Source organism: Dermacentor silvarum, chromosome 5 (genome assembly GCF_013339745.2).
Source record: "Dermacentor silvarum isolate Dsil-2018 chromosome 5, BIME_Dsil_1.4, whole genome shotgun sequence".
NCBI lineage: Eukaryota > Metazoa > Arthropoda > Arachnida > Ixodida > Ixodidae > Dermacentor > Dermacentor silvarum.
In genome coordinates, this window is record NC_051158.1 from 72,208,676 (window position 1) to 72,231,455 (window position 22,780).

Below are 22,780 nucleotides of genomic sequence, written 5' to 3' on the forward strand. Positions count from 1 at the left end.
TCCAGACCCGCCGTCACATCAAGATGTGAACTTAGGCTTAGGGCCATTCAAGCTGCCTCCGTGACATTTCTCCTCAGCCTTTGCCTGGCTTCATTGAAAGCATAGATAAAAAAGACGAAAATAAAATTTGGAAATACGCGCACCGATGTCCAAATGCCCACCGTTGTATATTAGCGAGTTTTTCATGACAGACATTCTGCCTTCTGAGTTCCGATGCAGACTTCCGGCTCTGATTAATTCGTTTTCTCTCTGGTATCTTTTCCAGAATACTGCTCGAGATGTAACACGTACACCAAGAGATGCATTCGCTGCTCTCCGCCTGCCCGCAAAGCCTCCCAGGAAGTTTCCACGCAGACAGAAAGTAACTGGGTAAGCCGTGCAGTTTTTCTAACGCTGCTTGAAAGCTGCATACTAATGGCAAGCGTTTAATCTAGCTCTAGAAACTCGTCACTTTAGGCTGTAGAAAGTTTTGGTAAGACAGGAAACTGCATAAACGTAGGGCACGATTGTCACCGCTAGCATAAAAATGCGGTACAGGAGATCATATGATGTAAAAGCCATATATGTCTCATCGTTCAGTTGACCTTCAATGTCCTTGAGCGAAAACCGTGTCGTCGACGCGAAGTCGTGCAGGAGAGTTAAAGGCAGTTAGAGCGCACCAAAGCGTGACTAGGCATGAGTGAACGACAAAGCGAGTTCAGAAGGATAACAAGCGAATTGAGAGCAATCAAAGCGAATTAATAGTAATCAAAGCGAAGTAAGATTGATGACTAAGTGAATTACGAGGAATTAAAGCGACTTATGACGAATTAAAGCGAGTTAAGGTGATTTATCAGCGTATTAATAGGCATGAATCAGCGAACTAAGGTAAAGACTCGGCGATTAAAGCTGATGGCTCAGCAAAAAATAATAAGTGGCTGAATCAGCGCAGTAAGCGGGATGACTCAGCGAGTTAAGGCGATGACCAGCGATTAAAGTGTTTGATGCAGGAAAATATAATAATTGAATCAATCAGCGAAATAAAGTAATGAATAAGCGATTAAATTGGATGACTCAGCAAAAAAAGTACGTCATGTGTATGTATTTAATGCATCGGCACTTGGGCTTTCGCCTTCAAGTCGTCTTAGGGATAACATAAGAGACCCTGTAATTTGTTTTTTAAGCCATTATCAGCCCCATGATGATGAAAACACTAATTGCGGTGCATTTAAATTTGGAAGAAACGCTGTTTGGTCGTTATGTTTTAGATCGCGTGACGGTGACATGCTTTAAATCACGTGCATTTTAAATAACGCGGCTCGATCACGTGACAGTGGCATGTCCTTCTGTCATGGCTAGTCAGACCGGAAGCCGCGGACAGTTTGTGGGCTGTTCGCACTTGCGGTAGCGTTTAGGACGGTGATCCTTCAGCCACAGGGATGAGTACGTTCAGGAATAGGAGCGAGAGAAAAATAAGTTTATTGTACGATATTTACGGTGGCTACAAATATGGAAGCCCACTCTATGTATGAGCACTTTGACTGTCTGACTCACTACATGTCTCAGCACGCATCAGAACACGCCAGGACGCACGACGACACTAAATGTGTCCGCTTATAAAGCAGTCGTGTTCCTTAGGTGACCAGACTAGAGAATCAGATCAATCACGGTGTCTTGGCCAGTCACAGTTGTCGGCAGTTCACAATATCCCTCCCATGACGTCGCACCGTTCCGCTGGCCTCCGCCTCCAATGTTGCACCCTTGCCTCCGCATTCGCCGCAACTGCGTGACCATGTGGGAGACCGAGATTGTCACCGTTCCCACGTAAATAATACCATAAGTTGGGCCCTCGTATCAATCAGTGGCATCTCCGTGACGGTCAGCTTGTCATGGTCGGTGTCGGGCACTCTCGCCGTCTGGATGGCGCTGATGGAAGGGGCTGCCTCGGGGGCAACACCCAAAGAAATCGCGTTGTTGTCTTGAGACGTAACAGGGTTTTCTAGGACTGCATAATCGAAGGAGCCCACTATCTATCTGCAGACTCCTCGAAACGCCTACCGCCTGCGCGTTCGTGAGCGTATCCTCAGTTGCGAGTGAATTCTGTTTTATTGCGATAGCAATTATATGGACACTTCAACTGGATTTTTGCCGTCGGCGTCGTCGTCGCCGTCGCCGTCAGGTTCCGTACAGATTCCAAGGGCGATAAAATCGTCGCCGCGCGCCGTACGAGTAAAAGCGCGCGGGGGACGCGCGCTATCACGGAGAGCCAACGCACGGCGGAAAGCAAACGCGATTGTCGCCCAAAAGGCCGTGGGGGTATGGGGGGAGGGAGGCGGGGCGACGCTGTGCTACGGCACCAAATGCTTATCTTGCAACCCAGCGCAAGGAGAACTGGCAACGCAATCTCCCACGCGAAAGCAAAAAAAAAAAAAAAAAAAAAAAAAAAAAAAAAAAAAAAAAAGCGGGGAGGCAGCGCGGGAGGGACGGGGGGAGCAGCTTCTACTCTGCCAACAAAAACGCTTGCACTGGCTGTGGTGCCGTCGCCCGCACCGTCTCTTTATCTCCACCACGGCCGGGCTCGACTGGCGCGCGCACTCGCTTCTTAAAGGGACACTAAAGAGAAACCGGAAGTTGAGCTTAAATGGTAGATTATCCTTTCACGATCACAGCCATACCATTCTTACTGCAAACAGATGTTTAATAAGCGAGAAAATAGCGAAAAACTGAAGAAAAGGTGCTGACGCCCCTTCGAAATTCCCGCACTACGTGATGTGACGTCGGAGATTACAAACGCAGGCCGGTCGCGATTGGTCGAGAGCGATTTATCGCTGTTAATAAAATGCAAAATGAAATACACCTTAAACATACATAAACAGCATTTGCCAACATTTTAAACCGTTTCAAGCGAGGAAGTACAAGTTTAGCACAAAATTAAATAAATAAGAAAAAATGGCATGGCGATACATGCGGCCGTGATAGTTTCGTAGTTTCGTTTTTGGTCAATGCATCGTCGCGCGCGCCTGTTCCGCTCTACGGTGTTTGGTTGCGTGTTGCGTGGCTCGAAAAACGTTGACTTCGCGGGAAACAGCCAGAAAATGCCTCGTGTGTATAGTATTGAGGGCTGTATAAATGGCCCAAGGCGCTTGATCAGGGGCAGCGGCAGTGTTGACTTGATTGTGTCCTTTCATGTGGCGTCGCTCGGAGAGCCCCGGCTCCCCGGCGTTCGCAATGGCTCAGTGCTCTGCCGATGATAAAACGGCAAAAGAGCCATAGAAACCGATGGTGTGCTCTCTGCATTTCTCGCCCTCGGATTATGTGTATAATCTTGCCCTCGGAAAGTATCTTTGCGTGCCCCAGAGGCCAGTCCTTGAGCAGCTGTTCGAGCAGTCTCGAGCAGCTGTTCCCTCAATGCGGCCTTCATCAAACCTCCTACCGGTTCCCCTGCAGCAGCAAACTGGCGGCTCGGTGAGTGCTGAATGTCATTAAATAAAGCCACGAAATAACCATACCGAGTACGTGCACAACTTTCTACGCTTGTTCTGTCGGGAACATCGTCGCCTGGCGGACCGGACGCTTCGCCTCCCGTCGACGAAAACGAAGCTCTGCATTCCGCCGGCGCGGCCGGCGGCTCACCGCCATCGCACGCGGAAACACCTACCGCTCGAGCACAGAGGATCATTTCGCGCTCTGTTTCACTGAATATCGCTGAGATGCAGTCCTGCTTTCCTGGCGAGCTCTTCGTTGCAAGGTTCAGCGGCAGCTACGGTATCCATCGCGGCGAACGCAAACGCAGCGACCATGCATGCAGCCATGATGCATCCAGCTCAGCGCCTCGGCCGTTTACGCAAGCGGTGACGTATCATGGCGCATTCTGATTCGCTGAGAGCAATGCAATCTGTGACGACACTGCTTCAGCGACAAATCTGGGGTGAGAGAAATTGAGGAAGAGATGTTTGGTCTTTGTTTACGAATTTCTCCGCTAATAACTCATATTTTTGCACCCAACAAAAACGGCATGCATTCCTGAAGGTCCCTCTTTCATTCCAGCTGAACTTCCTGTTTCTCTTTAGTGTCCCTTTAAGAAGCGAGCGAGCGCGCGCGCCAGTCGAGTCCAGCCGTGTCTCCACACGGCTCTGACCTTTATCCGCTGTCCATTCGCCGCTCAGTTTCCGTTGAAGCGATAGACCGAGCGATCCTTCGCCCGCTGCAGCGGCCGCGCCAGCGTTTTGACAGTCGTTGTCTGCGGTCATTCAGTGTGATCTATTCATGTTTGCTTGTGCGCGATGGCACCACGCTTGTCAATTCAGTCAGAAAGCGAATGTGTCCAAGTTTATGCGGCCGATAAAACTACTCTACTATCCCTACTCCGAATAGCTCTCTACCAGTTTGCTATCGCAATTCATGCTTCGCCTTTCGGGTGAAACTGCGACATTTTTTCCGGAAACCTTAAGATAGAAAATTTCCACTCCCGAAGGCAAGAAGAGCACACGCGGGGCACAATATGGTTATTTAAACGTTTTAACAACAACAACAACACACTGCGCTGTACAAGAGCCCGCGCAGCGTCTTCAACTGTCCATTGCGTTGCCTGACGGCACAACGTTTTTTCTTTATTTTTTTTTATTTTTTTAATAATTACCAGTTATTGCTAAATACGTTCACTTTACTTTCAAGCAATTTAAAGTTTGTTTACAATCTTTTCGTAAAGCTTGTAATAGAAATTACAGATATTTTTAGTTCTTCTTGCACGGCGTATGCACTCGTTCAAACGATAAACAAATAAAGCAGGGTGCCCCATCGTTTCACCAAGTGAGTCTGTCTTCGCTGACCGCCCATGACGTGACGTCGAACTGAGGTTAGCCAATAAAAATCGATGCTTGTTATGTTTTGTCCGACTAATGGGCACGGACTGAGCAAGTTTGAGAGGTCTTGAACTGCAGGTATGATCGGCTTTTGAGGAGTATGTACACCCGCGCTTGCGTAGACTCGGCAGACGCACGTAATCGGGGTTTCAACGCCCCTTGCAGTCGCCCCTTGCAGTCGCCCCTTGCCTGCTGCGCGGCTGCATCGCACCTGTACGCCTACACCAAGTCGGCACCGACAGTAGAGAGGGTGCAGCAAAATCGTGAACCAGCCCTACATCTTTCCTGCACCTTTTGAAACAAACGGCGGGGTTCAGAGGGTGCCATTGCTGCACCGCTGAAACGAATGGCAGGGTGCAGCACCTCGTGAACTGGTTCACGTCGTGGTGCAGGCGAATCGAACGTACCTGAAGAGGCCGTTTCTGTGTTAAAGGCTGCACGCTTTTTGGGCGCGATGACTCGTTTTAAAGTTCCTGCCAGGAGATTAATCCTTTGAGGATTTTAGCCTTGCATGTACGGCGCCGATTTTATGTTTGATATTTCGCGTGTATTCGACACTACTGCATGTCATGTTAACCAGTGTTGCGAAATCGGCGCCCCATTGCGTTCCGATTCCATTCCGGGGAATTAGAGCTTGCCGCAATTCCATTCCTTTCAATTCCTTGGAATGAAAAAACTTAGCCCATTCACACTCCGGGAATGGCCAGGCAGTTCAATTAATTCCTGTAATTCCTCAACCTCGGAAAGGCATCTTGATAGTTTATCGAGTTAAGGCCGTTTCACATGCTGCGACTGGAGCGAAAAAACTCTCTGCACTCGCACGCGTCGCAATGCCATTTTTTGAGGGCACATTCACATGACTGCGACTTGAACAATGCGACTGTTGCAACGCCCAGGGTTGCTTGCTGCAAGGTTTTGTCGCACACGCCGCATAATTCTTTTAATGCAATGAAAAAGACATGCGCGTTACAATATAAATGACCTCTCTTTATTAGGACCAAATAATACGTGCGTTTTGTAATTTAAAAACGCTTCAAAGTTTAATTTGTTTTGGAGTGCGCAACAGCGGTTTATGAAGTTCAACACGAGGAGACATGACGGATGTAAACAGCTGTTCGCAACTGGTCGTTCAGCGCTGTGTGCTGTCTCGTGTGTCTTTTATGCCCGTGTCGTTCTTCCTGCGACACAACATATTACAAGAGGACCTCTGAACAAGCCCCTATATCTGTTGTCATCGCATACGCAGTATTCGGAATTCGGCTGCAGCGAAGTCGTCATGTCAACGCAGAGACCCTCGCGCTACCCGTGATTAACGTCAGCTTCTGAAGCAAGGATGTGTGTATATTGCTCGTAATTGCGCATAAGCGGTTTCTGCTCCTAGCAATATTCTTGCACGAAACTTAGCAGCAAGCACCAACCCAAAAGCTCACGTCTGCCCCTGAAGGAAGCCGCAAGTGATCTGTGTGTAATTACTGAGCGTGCAATTGAATTTGTGGTGTGAACGTTAATCTTAACGCTAGCCTGGTTCGTCCGTCGAGGCGCGTGTGCTGTAATTATTCATACAAGTGCTCGCTGAATATTTCGAAAGGCGTAAAATCCGACACCACATTTTTTTAGTAGCTGCAGTCACTTGTGCACGTCATATCACATCATTCTGACAGACACGGGCGTCGTCTACTTTCTCACGCTGTTAGTGTGCTGTGAATCTGTATGAAGAAGCTTAAGTACGTAGCGCAGCTGCGTAGCCCCACGGCTAACATTAAAATACCTTGTTAGGAGTACGTTTGTTTGTTTAATAACGAAATCGAACGCTAAAATTATGTATTCATAGTGGCAAGTGTAAAGTAAGAAGCTATCGAAACTATCCGCTAATAGCATGCCTGTGCTTCTACCTGCTTGAGCACATTATCTTAAAGGTGAGGCTGAAATCCCCAGATCACCAAAAACATATGCAACTGGAGTAGGCGCTATCGTTAGTTTCCTGGAAATGAAAGCCAGCATCCCAATCTGTTAAGCCATAGCCTCCTATATATAGGAGGCTATGGTTAAGCTAGTCGTGTGCTTAACCTATATTAGACCAATGTTAGAGCATGCTAATTGGAGCCACTTCAAACTAATTTATTTGACCAAAATAAGAAAGTGCGAGGAAAGCGTCAAGGTACAATCTAATCTGGTATTCCCGAACCGATTGTATTAGCAAAACTTTATGCCTCCCTGAATTGCCTGCGTTAACCCAATGCTGAAAACAGGGGAAGCTGATTCCCTTTCTTGCTGTTGAAAAGCTGCTAGAATCTCAACAGACTACATATGTTGCGAGGGAAAGTGAGGGGCACTGACAATATCCCTAAGCTTTTGTATGAGCTTTCACCTTGAATGCGAATGGAATAAAAATATTTACATTTGCAAGCTACAGAATCCAAACATTTTCACATTTTTGAGGATACCACATAAATTTTTAAAGATATAGACAATAAAAAGTTTGCTTAAGTACAAGTACACACTTGAGTGGTTGCGTGGCCAGCTGCGAATGCAAAAGCGTCCATAGCTGCTACCTCGAGGTAACTGCTAGGTATCACGTGTGTTTTTTCTATAGCCCATGTACCTGGCAAGGGGAATGGTTGTACGTAGTCCCATTGTACCATTGTCCTGTGCATTTTTTTCTTTTTTTTTTGCAATAGGTGGTGGCCAACTGATTCCGTCTGTTTATATATTTAGCATTTGTGTGAATCTTATGTGCATGTGTTTGTATCATGTTCTGATTGTTGTACTTGCAGTGATGCAACCATGTTTTTTTTAATATATTGCACCACAGTCATTTACTAAACTTTGTGTTGAAATGTGCAAAATGTGGCCACCCAGTAATGGCCAGGATAGCCAGCAGGATTGGCCAAAAATATGATGCAAATCCAATGCACTTGCTTGAATCGACAGCACAGCGCATACGAAGCTACCAGCACTCGGCGCATGCACTTAGTCCCCATCGCAGATGAGGCCCGCGCGGGCGCGCACTTCGCGCACATCACATTCAAGATAGGGCATCCGCGCTGTGAGCAGCAGGCGACGGAGCAGAACGCACCCCTCTCCGTCGCCTCGCCTCCGTGCCTCGCGCGCGAAAGAAGAACGCGCCTGCCTTCCTCACTCGGGTGCGCTACATTGCATGAGCCGCGATTGCCGGCTCACCCTCGTACGCTTTCACTCGCACACACAGCGTACGGCGCGCCGCAATGATTTTATCGCCGTTTCACGTTATACGGAACCTCATGGCGCCGACGACGACGGCAGAAATGCACTTGGAGTGTCCATATAATTGCTATCGCGATAAAACAAAGAAGTGAAGGGTGGGTGACAGCAGGCGGCCGGGGCGAAGGCGCCGCCGAGGTAAAAAAAAATAACAAGGCGTAAGGGGGCGGGGGGTATGCCGCCGCCGTAGTTCCTCTCGACGGACACCAACGACATGATAAACTTCGGAGCTATCAGTCTGTACGGACAGAATTGTAGTAGGCGCGTTGCTCACAAATGTACCGCGCTTGTAATCAGCCAAGTCATTTTAAAAATACTGCTTTATTGTTAAATTCGAGGCTCTGACTTATATAATGTTTGAACGTGGGCTGATTGGTTCTTCGTCATATTTTGACAAAAAACAGCGCGTAGACGAAATAAAAGCGCTCTATTTTCGGAAAAAGACGTAATTCCATTCCCATTCCATTCCGGGTAAAAGGCGCTTAATTCCATTCCCTTCCTCCAAGCGTTGTCGCCATTCCATTGCCATTCCATTCCTGCGTTGGGAATATGTGGAGTGATTCCGGGGTCATTCCGATTCCGGAGTGGCAACTCCGCAACAGTGATGTTGACTGCTAGTGAAAGACGAAGACAAAGAAAAACACGAAACGACGACACGGGCGGTGTTTCGTGTGATCCTCTCGTGTTTTTCTTTCTATGTCTTCGTGTTTTATTTTCTTTCACATTGTGGTAGTGGCAATACTAGGGATGACGAGGTGGCAAGACGACGACTGAAATCGTCGATGTCAACAAAGGTCGTCGTCAGCGTAACAGATTGGTGGAGAGACTGACGGACAATGCCCACGCAATTTCGAGCACTTCACCGATGTCGCAGTAAAACTGACAAGCCAGCTGCATGTAGATGCAGGTGGTGTGATTCTGTGATTATAATAGTGTGCACCGACATCGGAACGACTCTTCCTTTGTGTGTGTGTGTGTGTGTGTGTGTGTGTGTGTGTGTGTGTGTGTGTGTGTGTGTGTGTGTGTGTGTGTGTGTGTGTGTGTGTGTGTGTGTGTGTGTGTGTGCTTGTCAGAACCCGTTTTGTTTAGCTTCGCTGAGCTGTCCTAACTTTCCAGTGAATAAATATAAATACTATTTCTGCAAGCTTATGCTAATGTGTCGCAGCGGTTGGCTTAAAATGAATTACAGATTGAAACACATTTTTTTTTAAATTATCTCGCTGTCCCCACAGAAGCTTCTTTCATTTCCACTAGGTCTGGGGAACATTTAGAGCAAAATTTCACAGTCGTATATTAAACAGATATTTTAAAAACATTTTATCGTAAGGAATCTAGCGCTGTCCTTGAGCGCACATTTGAACGAAGCTGACGGACTGCAAACCGATAGATGGCGCTTGACATTTTGAACATTATTTTGTGTATATCGAGATTTACAAGTACAGCAAGAAATGAGGAGATAAGTCTGTACGATAACACAAATGGCACTGCCTTGCTATTTGAGACCCGAGTTGGCAGCCTGAGGACGAAAACGCTACCGGAGTGATTATTCGCAACAGTGTGAGGCATGTGTCTGCTGCAGCAAAATTCCGGAAACGACCTGAACAAATCGCGCTGGAACGCCGAAATACCGCATTCGTATTCGCCCAGCAAGACCTGTAGGGAACCCGTTTTTTAGAAACACTGTGATTCAAAGCAATTAGGAGCATTAACTGCTCAGCGCTTGCTATAGTCCTTTTCACAAACCGACGTTTCAGTAGCGCCATTGCCCGGCACGGCCGACTTCTAGCGTCAAAACGTGTTATGCCGCCATTTTGGACTGGGAGCCTTGCGAGAGCAGGCCGGCCGCACTTCGGTTGTGTGATCTTCGCGGAACATTATTTCGATTGTTTTCCTCCGCTCCGCTTGCCTTGTTCCGCTTGGCTTGTTGCATGTTTCACCTGCTCGCCTGAGCGCTTAGTGTGAAGTGCAATGGCAACAGCAAGCCCAGCCAGTGGATGTGGCGTTTCGTCGTCGGCAGCGGCGGCAGCCGCGTCTGCTTCGTCGAGACCTGGCGTGCTAATCAGCGGTATTTTTCATTGTTATTGCGGGGCACATGTGACTTTATTCGTCGATAGAATCTGATCTCCATTACGTTTCGCGGTTGAGGGTTACCTCATTTAGCGAAAGCAGGCCCGCACGTAGCTGTCGAGCAGTGCTTAGAACCAGGCGCCGGCGGCCCGCCGACGCGTGTCAGCGGTTGGTAGATATGCGGTGCTAACTCCATACGCTTCCGACCCTACTCAACAGCTTAATCATGCAACATTTATTGAATCTGGTGCAGCGCAGGGTGCTTATCACCAAACGTCAAAGCAGAAGCGTGGCGCTCGAGCAGCGAGGTACCTGCAGGGAACCGACGCGCGACAGTGATGACAGATGCCAGCGCAACTGATACAGCCCAGGTTCTAGATTTCGAAATTAACTTTAAGTGCAGGGCCGCGCAGGGCGCGTGTGAACGTAGAGACAATGTTTTGGCGGAACATTGTCTCGGCGCATATACATCTTCCATAGGACACGACTTTTCCAGATCGTTGCGAAGTGTATTTACCGACTAGTTCTCTCGCGGGATGCTTCAATTTGTCTTATACCGGTGTCCCACGGCCACTTTTGATTGCGATCGAGCCCGATCTTCGGAATATTCGACCGCGATTGGCTCCTTTCCGCTGATTGAGCAAAGAAGCCAATCGTGACTGAGAAATTCGATCCAGATCGGGCTCGAGTACGATCAAAAGTGTGCATTGTGACCCCCGTATTAGGCACTGGAGTGAAGTCGTGTTTGAAAGAATAACAAATGTAGCCTGTGCCACTAAATACCAGAAAATATTGCATCGAAGAGCTGACATTTCTCGCAACCTATTGGGAAATGTGCCGTAAAGGGTTTACTAAAATCCATTATTTAACTGGTGTGTGCAGTGGTTCACATTAGACTGAAATGCCAATCCTCAGGTGATGCAGGAAACCGATGAACCGTGAACATACCACATCGGCAAGTGCTCTCGCGGAGTGCTGTGTTGTGGACACACTATACTCCCCAAAATCGTTCTTTCCCGCTGGTTGTTTATGCACCCATAAACTGCACATTGCTTTCCTGTAGACTTTTCATGAGTATATGCCATTATTTACGAGCGTAAGTCATTCGCGACAAAAATAAACGGAAACATCGAAGGAACGTTACCACTCCGCAGCGCAAGCGCAATGGCAAGCTCACAGTCTAGACCAAACAGGCAACACTGGCACATACTTTCGACGCCAGACCGTCGGAAGCGCCTTCGGGAAAACGTCTATAAGCAAGACACGTTTAGAGTATTGGTTGAACAAAAGCACTGGGGAAGAGATCGATAAACAGGCGTTGTAATAGGCATATATAGATAATATATAGACAATATATAGGTACAGGTTTTAACAGAAAAAAAGAGTGAGACTTGAAGTGGGAGTGGGTATTGTGATAAATAAAAAAAAATTGGTGTAGTAGAACCTGATTAGCTCAAGCAGGCTAGGGGACTGTGTCGCCGCCCCGATTCGAAGGTTATGTCAATAGAAATGACCATCATCACGAAACTCTAGTGAGTCTTATTTGCTTGTTGCTTTTTTTTTGCATTTCTGATCAGGACACTGCGGTGCTCAGATGATACAAAGGGGTAGGCCACAATCATCATGATTATCCCCTATTGTTTGTTTGAAACTAATTGACGTCACCTCATGTTTTGTTTACTCTGTTTTCTTGCAGTTTTCGTTATCCGAATCTCTCGAATCTGGCAACCTTGCCGATGTGGAGATCTCTGTCGAGTCCTGCTATTTCCCTGGCCAGTGTGCAACTTTCAGGGCGCACAAGATGATCCTGGCTTTACAGAATGACGTGTTCAGGGCCATGTTTTACAGCGACTTCGCCAAGGAGGACCGTATAATCATCACCGACTTACACCCGGAGGGCGTCCGAGGCCTCTTACGGTAAAGATTCCCTTTCGTCGCTGTGTACTCCGCCGCGTTTAGATAGTAATATTAGATCTTCTAATCACCGAAGTGCTTATTTGGATCAGTGTTACCAACTAGTTTTAATGCGTTACCATTCCTAGGGAAACTTCACACACTTTCCGGTGGCTAACTGTCTATCTATATCTATGTATGTCCAGGGCTTAAACTCTCCCTTCAGTGGAGGGAGGGCCCTCATGGAGTGGCGACCAGTATAGCACGCACAGACTCAATACGGCACTATGTATGTATGTATGTATGTATGTATGTATGTATGTATGTATGTATGTATGTATGTATGTATGTATGTATGTATGTATGTATGTATGTATGTATGTATGTATGCATGTATGTATATATACTGCAGGACGAAGGCCTCACCCTGCAATCTCCAATTGCCCCTGTCTGATCCCAACTTGGGCCTGCAGATTTCCTAACTTCATCACCCCACCTAGTTTTCTGCCGTCCTCGACGGCACTTCCCTTCTCTTGGCACCCATTCTGTAACTCTAATGGTCCACCGGTTATCTACCCTACGCATTACATGGCCTGCCCAGCTCCATTTCTTTCTGTCAATATCAGCTAGAGTATTGGCTATCCCCCTTTGTTCTATGTTCCACACCGCTCTCTTCCTGTCTCTTAAAGTTAGGCCTAACATTTTTCGTTCCATCGCTCCTTGGGCGGTCCTTAATTAGTAATCGAGCTTCTTTGTTACCCTCCATGTTTCGGCCCCATATGTTAGCACCGGTAGAATGCAATGATTGTACACTTTTATATTCAGCGACAGTGGTAAGCTACCAGGCAAGATTTGGCAATGCCTGCCGTATGCATTCCAACCATATATATATATATGTGTGTGTATATAGAAGCATGTATGCAAGAATAGCAGCACGCGGGAGGAAAAATACCAGGATGTTACTGACGTTTTGGCAGGGGACTAAGCTTCACACCGGACACATTAACCGATTATTCGCAATTAAAGCATTCATCGAAAAATTAGTAGAATTGCCTCGCTCAAAGCACCACTAGTAATAAGATCACCTCCAGTGCCTGTCAGTGATTGCCGCAGTACTGCAGTTCGCCTGCGAAGGGGGGGGGGGGGGGCAATCCCCTCCTTAAAAAATGGAGGGGGGGGGGCGGCCCCCCTGACTTAAGCACTGTGTATGTCAACGGTTTTCCCTCCTGTCAGGGCCACGGGTAATCCACGGTCGAATGGGTAGTGCGTCGGGCTGCTGTGCAGGCTGAAGGAACAGAGTTCGAAACCGACCGTCGGACCAACTTGAATGGCTGAGTATGTGGCAACGTGTACATATATGCCGCTGTTCAATGAACTTCTTTGACGCCGACATACATCACTGTAGGTGGCGGCATGGTAAGTAATACTGCTGTTCAATGAAACTCTTTGACGCCGACTTTGAGCACTGGATATGTGCCACTCGGTCTGTGACCACTGGTATTTAATGAACTTCTTTTATGCCAACTTGGGTCACTGGATATGTGCCAGTAGGTGTGTGCCGCTCTTCAATGGACGTCTTTGACGGGAAATTGGGGAACTAGGTATGTGCCGCTGTATAAATGACCAAGAAGATCCCTTAAATTCTTCCGATGCTGAGCGGAATCGAGCAAACGTCACAACGCATCCTCGAGGACAGCAACCCGACGCATTAGCAGGCTGCGCTAAAAATGCACTAGTTATATGCCGTTTTTCAATGAACGCCCTGAGGGTGAACGCTTGAGCAAGCTGCGCCATTATTGCACAGGGTATGTGCAATCTTACCGAGAAGACCGGCACATACCCAGTCAGCCATACCCGTCACCCAAGTTGGCCAAATGGTTGATTTAATGGCGAAACCCTATATGGTCGTCTCATCGCTCAGTCGACTTTCAAAGCCCTTGAGCGAAAACGCATTTGGTGTTAAGGCGAAGTTCAGGCACAGTTCAATAGTATAGAGTGAAGGCATTCGAGCTCATCACCTTTGGTGGGACTCGAACCAACGACTTTTGGTGTTAATTAGGACGAAGTTAATTAAGGTAGCGTCAATTAAGGCACTCGAATCCACGAACATTGGTGGGAGAAACGAGTAATAAGTAACAACGCATTCGAATGAGAATGTAAAGTAATTTAATGATTGTCTCGTTAGCGCGCAGGATTTAGCCTTCATCCTCTTTGGCGTATGCTAAAGCGACTGTCACTCTTTGAACCTGGTTCCCTCAGCACAGCAGTCCGATGATCTGCCTTTTAGACGATGGGCTAGCCATTGTCTCAAGGAGGAGGAAAAATGGTTTGAGGCACAGACAGACCTCGCATAGTGCCTGAAGTATTATAAGAATGCTAATCGCATTATAGAATTTTAGAAAATCAACAGTCAAATCGAAACCGAAAAGTTCCGCTAATTCAAAGGGTATTTCAGTACTGTAGGAAATTGAAAAGTGAAATTGCCGACGACGACGTGGTGATAGCGCGGAAGCCGTAGCGAATATTTTGCTGGCGCGTCGCAGTATCCATTCAGTGATCGATGAGGACGTAGTGATCTTGCCCAAGGCAATGGGTTTCAGGGGTCGTAAAGGGAGCCTTAATGAATCGGCGGTAAACAATAGACAGTTTTAGTTGAACGTTAGCGCCGCGTCATAGCGGGGTTAAGGGAAATAGCGTTTCGGTTTCGCAAACGAACTTAAGCGAGTTTTAGTATTGCGTGATAGCGTACTTGCCATGGGGGACGCTATTCGACTATGCTTTAAATTTCGCATACAAAGTACAGATAAGTGAATTTATTTATTCGCCAAGGCTTGCGTGTGCGTCCGAAAAGTGCGAGAGGCAGCGCAATGACAGCTTGGAACGCGTTGTATTAGTACTTTTCATTGTCTGCCGATCCTGCGGCGAAATCAGTGTCTATCGCCCATCGCCTCCGACATCTCCCGATCTCAGAGACCTTATGCTGTCGCACCTATCTCTAGCCTTGGCCGATAGGTGGCGCAGCCATCCCGGAAGTTTCTTTCGTTATGCATCGACGCGTACGTTCAAAACGACAAGCGATCTCGAAGAATCCGCGAGGTTATCGATAATGGTCTGTTGTGGAAGTGGCCTTCGAGTAAGCAAAAGCCGTTTACACGGTCATCTGCTACGAAGGAAGTGATTTCTACAAAAGCAGCGCCAAATTCATTTCGAAGCGCCCAGGCGGCCGGTACCGCCGCCATGTTTTTATGTAAACTATCTAAACCACGCTAAAACGGTAATGTTAAATCTACAAGTAAAAACATCGTGTGTTGTGATTCAACACGTTTTAATGCCGAATAAAGTACACCGGCGGCGGCTGAGCCCGGCCGCGCTGGCCCAGCCATGAAAGCGATCTACCGTCGGCACAGAGTCTATATTTGCGCCGAGGGCTGGTGGTGTTTGCGCTGTTTTATCGCCGCTTAGTTCTCGTTGAAGCAAGAGGCGGCACATAGGTCAATTCGCTCACTGCTGCTACCGCGCAGTGTCCGCGCAGTGTCCGCTACAGCGAGTGGTCATCGAGTAAGATGTGTTCATATTTTCCTGTGCGCGTGTGACACCATGCTTGCTAATTTAGTTAGTAAGCAAATGCTGAAAAGTTTATACGGCCGATAAAACTATTATCCTTACTTCCTATAGCTGTCTAATAATAATCGATGCTTCGCCATTCGGGCGAAACTGCGACTTTTTAACGGATTCTTTTATTTACTTTATTTTCTTTGATGTGTGTGTGTGTGCCGTTATTTCTATGGGGTTCTTGTTTTTCTATTTTCTGTCTGTCCTACCCATTTCGCTTTCCCGAATGCAGGCTAGCCAACCTGCGATATTCTCTGGGTAACTTTGCCGACTTATTTTTCTGTGCCTCTCTAAACAGTGCCTTCTGTGCCTCTCTCTTTCATTTCGCAGGTACTTCTACAGCGGCCGTTTGGAGGTACAAACCGTGCACCAGGCCGCCGCTACCCGTACTGCTGCGGCCAAGTACATCGTCCCACAGCTTGAGGAGAGATGCCTCGCGTTCATGAACGAACGCATGGTTACCGACGACGTGTGCGCTTTCCTGGACTACGTCCTGACCATGGGCGAAGAAGCCTTGGCGACCCCCGCCACGATCGTCATCGTCAAGGACAGTCTCGGGGTGCTCTCCTCCGCGACATTTATGACTTGCACCGAGGACACCGTGAGATATGTTCTCAAACACGCCACCAATGTGTCCGAGGCAGTAGTTCTAAAATCGGTGCGCGCGTGGGGCAAGCAGTGCCTTAAGCGCACTGAGCATACCATACGTTTACGCCGTAATGGGCGCGGGGTCAAAGGCGAACCGGTTGATTTTCGCGCCGTCATGCTCCCTCTACTCCCCGAGCTACGGTTCCTCGCACTGTCAGTGGAGGAGTTCGTCGTTGGTCCTAACACGTGGGGAATCCTCACAGACGCCGAAGCACGGGCAATTCTGAGCAACATCGTCAAAGAAGGCTCGATGGCGATGCCAAAAGGATTCTGCGAGATACGGACGGCTCGAGGGTAGCCTTTCAGACGACCTCAAGCTCTAGAAGATTCCACTTCACGTACCCGTAGTTTCGTTTTTCTAAGACTTACTCGGGGACAGCAGTGTTGGCGGTGGCACGTGCTGCTTCGAACCAGACTCCGGTAGATAACGCTTTCACTGGGTTAAATTTAAAGCAATATTTCTTTTATTATTATACTACATCACAGGCGATACCCGTATATCAGCAGATAATGTTACGAATCCTGCGTAGTTTCTCTCTGTGATCTCACAGAACGTAGCCAGTGCCTCTGTTGTTTCCGGCGGCCTCTCGTTTTGCCATAATGCGTTAGTTTAGCTTGTTAGACTTGTTGCGGCGCAACAAGTCGAACTAAAATTTTTGTTGTTCGATTTCCGGTCTACACCGAAATAACGCGACTGTATTTCGACTTGTATTCACACTAAAGCATAGCTTTTTAGTATACAGAGCTATCATATCGCCGTAGGACGTAACATTTGCCGCGTCGAGCTGTGCTTTAATAGCACCCGCTTTCTGTAGATCTTCTGAACATTTGCACTTTTGTAGAGGTTATGGTTATATTTTTTTCAGCGGGTGGAATCGTCAATCTTGGTGAAATTGCTGTCATTTGCTCTCTCTCGTTCTTAACTGAAGATTACATGCCTTTAATGCACACCTCTAGGAGAGATATAGTGTCCAGCGGTAATATTAGGACAAGAAGTCTCTATTTTTGTATTTGTACTTCCGAAAGGTTAACGTTTGCTTTCTCTTTTGAACTCTTGTTCTTTCTTTGGTTCACTATAGTTCACCTGCGTTTAACGTATCGCCTCTAAGTAGAGATACAACGTGCAGTACCTGCACCGCGGTAACATTAAGAGATCAAAAGGTCTCTTGATTTTATTGTAATTATTTTGCGCCGGAAACGACGTATAGGCTTTTAAAAGATGTTAGAAAAATATTCTTTATGTTTCGAGCCGATATTAAATGCTGCTAACCGAATCGCCTAGTAGGGCGCCTTGCACAGCGGTTAACGGGAGCATTATATCGAGCTTTGTTTCCTGCGCCCGGCTGGCACAGTGACGTGCTTCTCGGCACAACAACGCTTGGAAAACGTTCTTTAAATAAATACATGTTTTTCAACTTCTACGAAGGTGTACTGTGTACTGTGTTTTCTGGTTGCCACTATTCACGTACACGCATTATTATCCCATTATAAGTGATAACAATTGTGGATGGTAGGCACACATGTTAAATAAGATACACATAAAATACGCTGATTTATTTTAACGCTCGTGAGAGAACCAACGGCTGATGGACAAGATAACGCGACCTGTTCCTCAAACAGATAATTCCGGCTTAGCGAAGCTCGCCTGAACGACAGGTTAGTGAAGAAGGATTGCTCCACAGGAAGCCACATCTGACGTCTAAGACGTCGAGGATGCCTGATGCCAACGCCATCTTTGTCGCAGCTGTTCAAATAATTAACCCTCATCCAACGGGCGCCAATCTTTTGTCTTCAACTGGCAGTTGAGGTTTTTAAGTACTTCTATAGAAAAAAATGTGGACTCCCAGTAGCGGAAAAGCACAAGAAAACGAGGGTAAGTATACAGGCAACGGTGCAAGTAGTGGGACAAAAACACACACACACAAAAAACAACGTAAGGCTTAAAGTTAGACAGGCGGAGAGCGAGCATTGGTTGGATAACATGAAAAAAAAAATGTGGTTGATCCCTCTTATATAGGAATCGGTATAGAACACGAAAGTGAAACGTGTCTTCACAGAAGTAGTGTAATGTTTATTGCACATTGATATATAATGTCTATTGGTGTTTTGTGGCTAAAGCGCCCTTAGGCGTTGATGCACCCACGCTGACGCCTGGTGGCACGTCTCCTCCATCACGACTACCAACGTCGATGACCATGAGCAACCGTCGTGCATATGGAAGCTGCACTACGCTGCACACGCTAGCACAACGCGAAAGACGAAGCACGTAACTGACACACTAATACAACGCGCAAGACAAAGCACGTAACTGAATCGTCACCGAGTCAAATCAGCGCGTACAGCGCGTCGTAATTGCAGCCTCCGCGATCAACTTCAGAAAAATTTTCAGAGCTAATTGCGGAGGCCACGCTCCGCTGTGCTGAGTACGGTGAACGCCACCTAGTTGGTAGTGCTTCTTGATGCCAGCGTCCCTTCGAATGCTGGCATCGAGGCGTCGTAGTGCTGAGACCACCGAAGCGTTCACTGTCGGTGCGCGTTAGTGTCATAATGCAGTACTTCTCTTTTCTGCTCGTAGGCGGCGGCACCGCCCCGAGCAAGAGCGCGGGTACACGGAGGAGTGTTAGATATATAAGGCGCGTCTGTGTAGCTCTCTGCAAATGCGTTTGTGGCGCAATGGGTTAAACGCTCGGCGATCTATCGTCGCGGACCGAGAGGTCGTGGGTTCGATTTCCAAATTTTGCATGTTTGTGGAACTTTTTCTTCTGGTTTCTTTCTTTGTATTGTTCTATGACGTATTTCCGTGACGGAAATACGTCAGTGAAGTCTTGGTGGACCCCGGCATAAAACACTTTCGTGTTAAAATAATGAGCCATTCCACTCTGTAAAGGTGGATGACTAGCGAAGATTTTAGCACACGACTGAGAGCACACGACTTGCGTCGTCCTGCGTAGCGAGCCGCTTGCAGCTGGCCTCTCGGGAACGATTTTCATCCGTGTTTGCCGCCACCGGCTGCATTCTCGCATCTCTTCTCGGCGTCGCTCTTAGTAGGCGCGCTGCTCCTCGGCAATGCGCATTATGCGCGGCCTCCCCATTACGACGAGAGAAGTGAAATTCAAAATGGAGAATAGCAGGTTGTCTTGCCGATAATGCGTGACGGTGCCGCCGCCCCGGGAGAGCGGAAGGAAACTATGCCCGCACGAGCTTGGAACGACGACAAAGAGAGGGTGGTGTCAACTTAGACATGGTCCACGCGGGCCGCACAGTGGCAAATCTTTGAGAAACCTTTATTATCTACCAGGTATTCTACTGATCTTGAAGATAGTGCCTGTTGGTAACCTATTTACTCAAAAGGTATATCCAAGTGATGAGACGTATAAGGTTTTGCTTAGAACGAAGCGACTTTACATGATATTCGGGGCCTGAGTTTTTGCTTACGGAGTTGAAAAATCCACGGAGCCCTAGCCATTAACAGCTTCGCCGTAAAAACAAATCAAGCAAGTCCAACGCTTGTGCGTGGCGCCACAAACTCCGAACGAAAACTTAGGCTATCATTACACAGTTTTAGTTTAGCGGAATAGCGGGAACAAAATGCGCATGTGCAGAACGCTAGAGGACCAAAACCGTTTACCGTAAGCACACTATTTCTCAGATTTATGGTTACCGTGTTTGCTTGGTTTACGTATAGTTTATGTAAAACATGGCGGCGGTGCCGGCCGCCCGCTTCGAGCTGAATGTCGCGTTGTTTATGTTGAATTCACTTCATTTGTCGCAAATCACTGTAAACGGCTTTCGCTTATAGTCTCGTGCCGCTTCGACAACAGAGTATTTTGGATAACCTCGAGGAGTTTTCGAGATCGCTTCTCGTTTCCAACGCGTCTAAGCCTAACAATAGAAATGATGATGATGATGGTTTATTGGCATCCCCTTTGAAACGAGGCGGCGACAAATAATCACCTAGCCTGCTTGATTTAATCAGGTATACTATGCATGTGCTTTAACTAGCATTTTTGTATACCTCTCATTATTCTTTTTTTTTTCTTTTTCAAAAATTTACATTGTACCGCTACCTATGATTTTGAGAGATCAGGTCGTATCCATCTTTCCCCTGCTTTTTTTCCACCAGTACTCTAATCGTCTCTTGCTTATCTCTACGGCTGATCTGTTGATGTTTCCTTCCACTTTTAACACAAGCGCTTCTGGGAGTTGCACGTTACCTACGGTTCTCGCTGGGTGGATTCCGTCGCATTCCATCAGGATGTGCTGAGTGGTTTCTGGATCTTTACTGCAGCATACACATGCCTCATCTAGTTCCGAATATTTGCTCCGGTATGTTTTGGTCCTTAGGCAACCGGCTCTAGCCTCAAATAGCAAGGCACTGCCCTTTGTGTTATCGTACAGATTTTCCCTTCTAATTTCTTCTCATTCTTGTAAATCGCCATTGTCCTTTTTGTTTCCATTCTTTGCATCCAATTCACGGTCTCTATTTCTCTCACTTTCTTTCTGATGACTCCTGGTTGTCTATTTACAGTTTCGACTATCATGTACTTGGTTGCCAACTTCCGTGACCTCTTCCTCCATTCTGTGTCCACGCTTTTCATGTAGAGATACTTGTGCACTTTAGCCGCCCATTTATTTTCATCCATGTTCCTGAGCCTTTCTTCAAAACTAATTTTGCTCTGTCCTTCTCTGACTTTATAAGAGGCCCAACCCATGTCACCCTGCATTGCCTCATTTGTGGTATTACCGTGGGCTCCCAAAGCCAACCGGCCTACTGATCTTTGGTTAACTTACAAACCCGACAAGATATTCGATTTTAAGCATAGAATGGCATTTGCGAATGTTAGCGCTGGCACCATTACTCCTTTGCAGATTCCACGCACCACCTCATACTTATTGTGGCCCCATGATGATGATGAAGTGGTGCCTTTCCCTTTGAAACGGGCGGCTGTTACAATGACGGCCGGGCAAAATGAAGCAAAAATAAATAAATAAAATAAAAAAAAAACGGCAATAGGAAGCAAAAAAAAAAAAAAAAAAACTATAATCTGAGATGCCAGTGCCACCTGTCGGTGTAGTCGGGAGAAACGCGCGACGACACTATATGGCCTCTGAGATCGGCAGATTTCGAAGGCCATGGCAGACTGTGTACTGGTCGTTTCGCTGTAGATCGGCGGACAATTGGGAAGTACAAATACAGCGCGCGCTCTTCACCGTTGTACGGTAGTACCTTGAGAAAACCAGATGGCAAAATAAAAATAAACCCCTTTAGAAAGCATATCATGCCTCACTTGCGTATCGACGTTGTCCAATACACACACACACACACATGTATATATATATATATATATATATATATATATATATATATATATATATATATATATATATATATTCTTGCGTCGATTTCTTGCCGCAAGCGTTCAGAAAAGCTATCGGCGGGAAGCTTCGTCAATGGCACTTCCTCGCTTGGTTAAATTGTGAACCATTTCTCCATACAAACTAAGCGTGTGTGCTTTGAATGCGTAAAGAACATTCATCACTGTTTACCAACTTTCTGACGTGAAAGATAAGATAGGCGCTGCTTTGAGGTCGCACAGTGCATTACCTAACGCTTTGCCCTGTTCAATGGTGTCGCGGGCATTTATGAAGTGATGTTTGCCCCTTGGTGGATGTTATGAACGGCGAAGCCGTTCTCGCCCACAGGGATAAATGCGTCAGCACTCGCCCTTTGAGTTTATTTTGAGATCGCATTTAGAAGTAACGATGAATAAAGCCACGCGGGCATCCGCTATATGTGTTGTTTCCTGTTTTTGCAATAATAATTCTATAGTAAGCATTTTTTTTTCCTTTTCAGGGTGACTGAAAGTCCCCCTCGCGATATATTCACGGTCGCGTTATTTAAGTGCAGATAACTACTTTCTATTTTAATGCATACAAATACCGAGCTGGTTACACAAGGCTCCGGTTTACACAAGGCGCAGCAAGCTATGTGTTTAGCATCCTCAACAACTTGATAGTCACATGTTGATGCCAGAGCTTGCGTCATTAACTTCACTGTGGACGTTCTTCTATATTTCACGTGCTGAAAAAAATTAATGCCACTCATCCATCCCGTCTAGAACTTCTTGTAACAATACACACGACAACTGAAACAAAAGTCAGAAATGCTACACAGACAGGAACAGCAGGAAAACATTTAGAATTGACACCTGAACTTTTACAATGCATAATGGATCACTATGAAGCTAAGCTTGTAACTTAATTTCTGCATTCATGCATTTAGAAATATTACAATCTTCGAAGTAGTGTTTCCGCTTTTTCTTTGCAATTCGCTCGTTTAGTACCGTATTTTCGCGCATATAACCCGCCCTTATACATATAACCCGCACCCCTAACTTTGAACTCCACGAAAAAAAAAAAAAAAATAACCTCGCGTATAACCCGCACGCTTATCCGAAAAAATGAGGACTAGGAAGTTA

At 46.8% G+C, this 22,780-nt stretch overlaps 1 protein-coding gene across 1 annotated transcript; it reads left to right on the forward strand.

Annotated features, from left to right (window-relative positions):
- The first annotated feature begins 279 nt into the window (after window positions 1-279).
- LOC125945383 (BTB/POZ domain-containing protein 6-B-like) lies at window positions 280-16,775 on the forward strand. The gene is made up of 3 exons (XM_049667134.1): window positions 280-369; window positions 11,845-12,065; window positions 15,984-16,775. Exons 2-3 carry the CDS (start codon window positions 11,950-11,952, stop codon window positions 16,597-16,599), a joined length of 732 nt encoding a protein of 243 aa, XP_049523091.1. The 5' UTR covers window positions 280-369; window positions 11,845-11,949; the 3' UTR covers window positions 16,600-16,775.
- The last annotated feature ends 6,005 nt before the right edge of the window (window positions 16,776-22,780 follow it).

Excerpts from the sequence above, each read along its gene's own strand:
- LOC125945383 (XM_049667134.1), top strand. The coding sequence starts at position 11,950 with ATGATCCTGGCTTTACAGAATGACGTGTTCAGGGCCATGTTTTACAGC. Across the intron at positions 12,066-15,983 it reads GGCGTCCGAGGCCTCTTACG|GTACTTCTACAGCGGCCGTT; the intron begins GTAAAGATTCCC and ends TTCATTTCGCAG.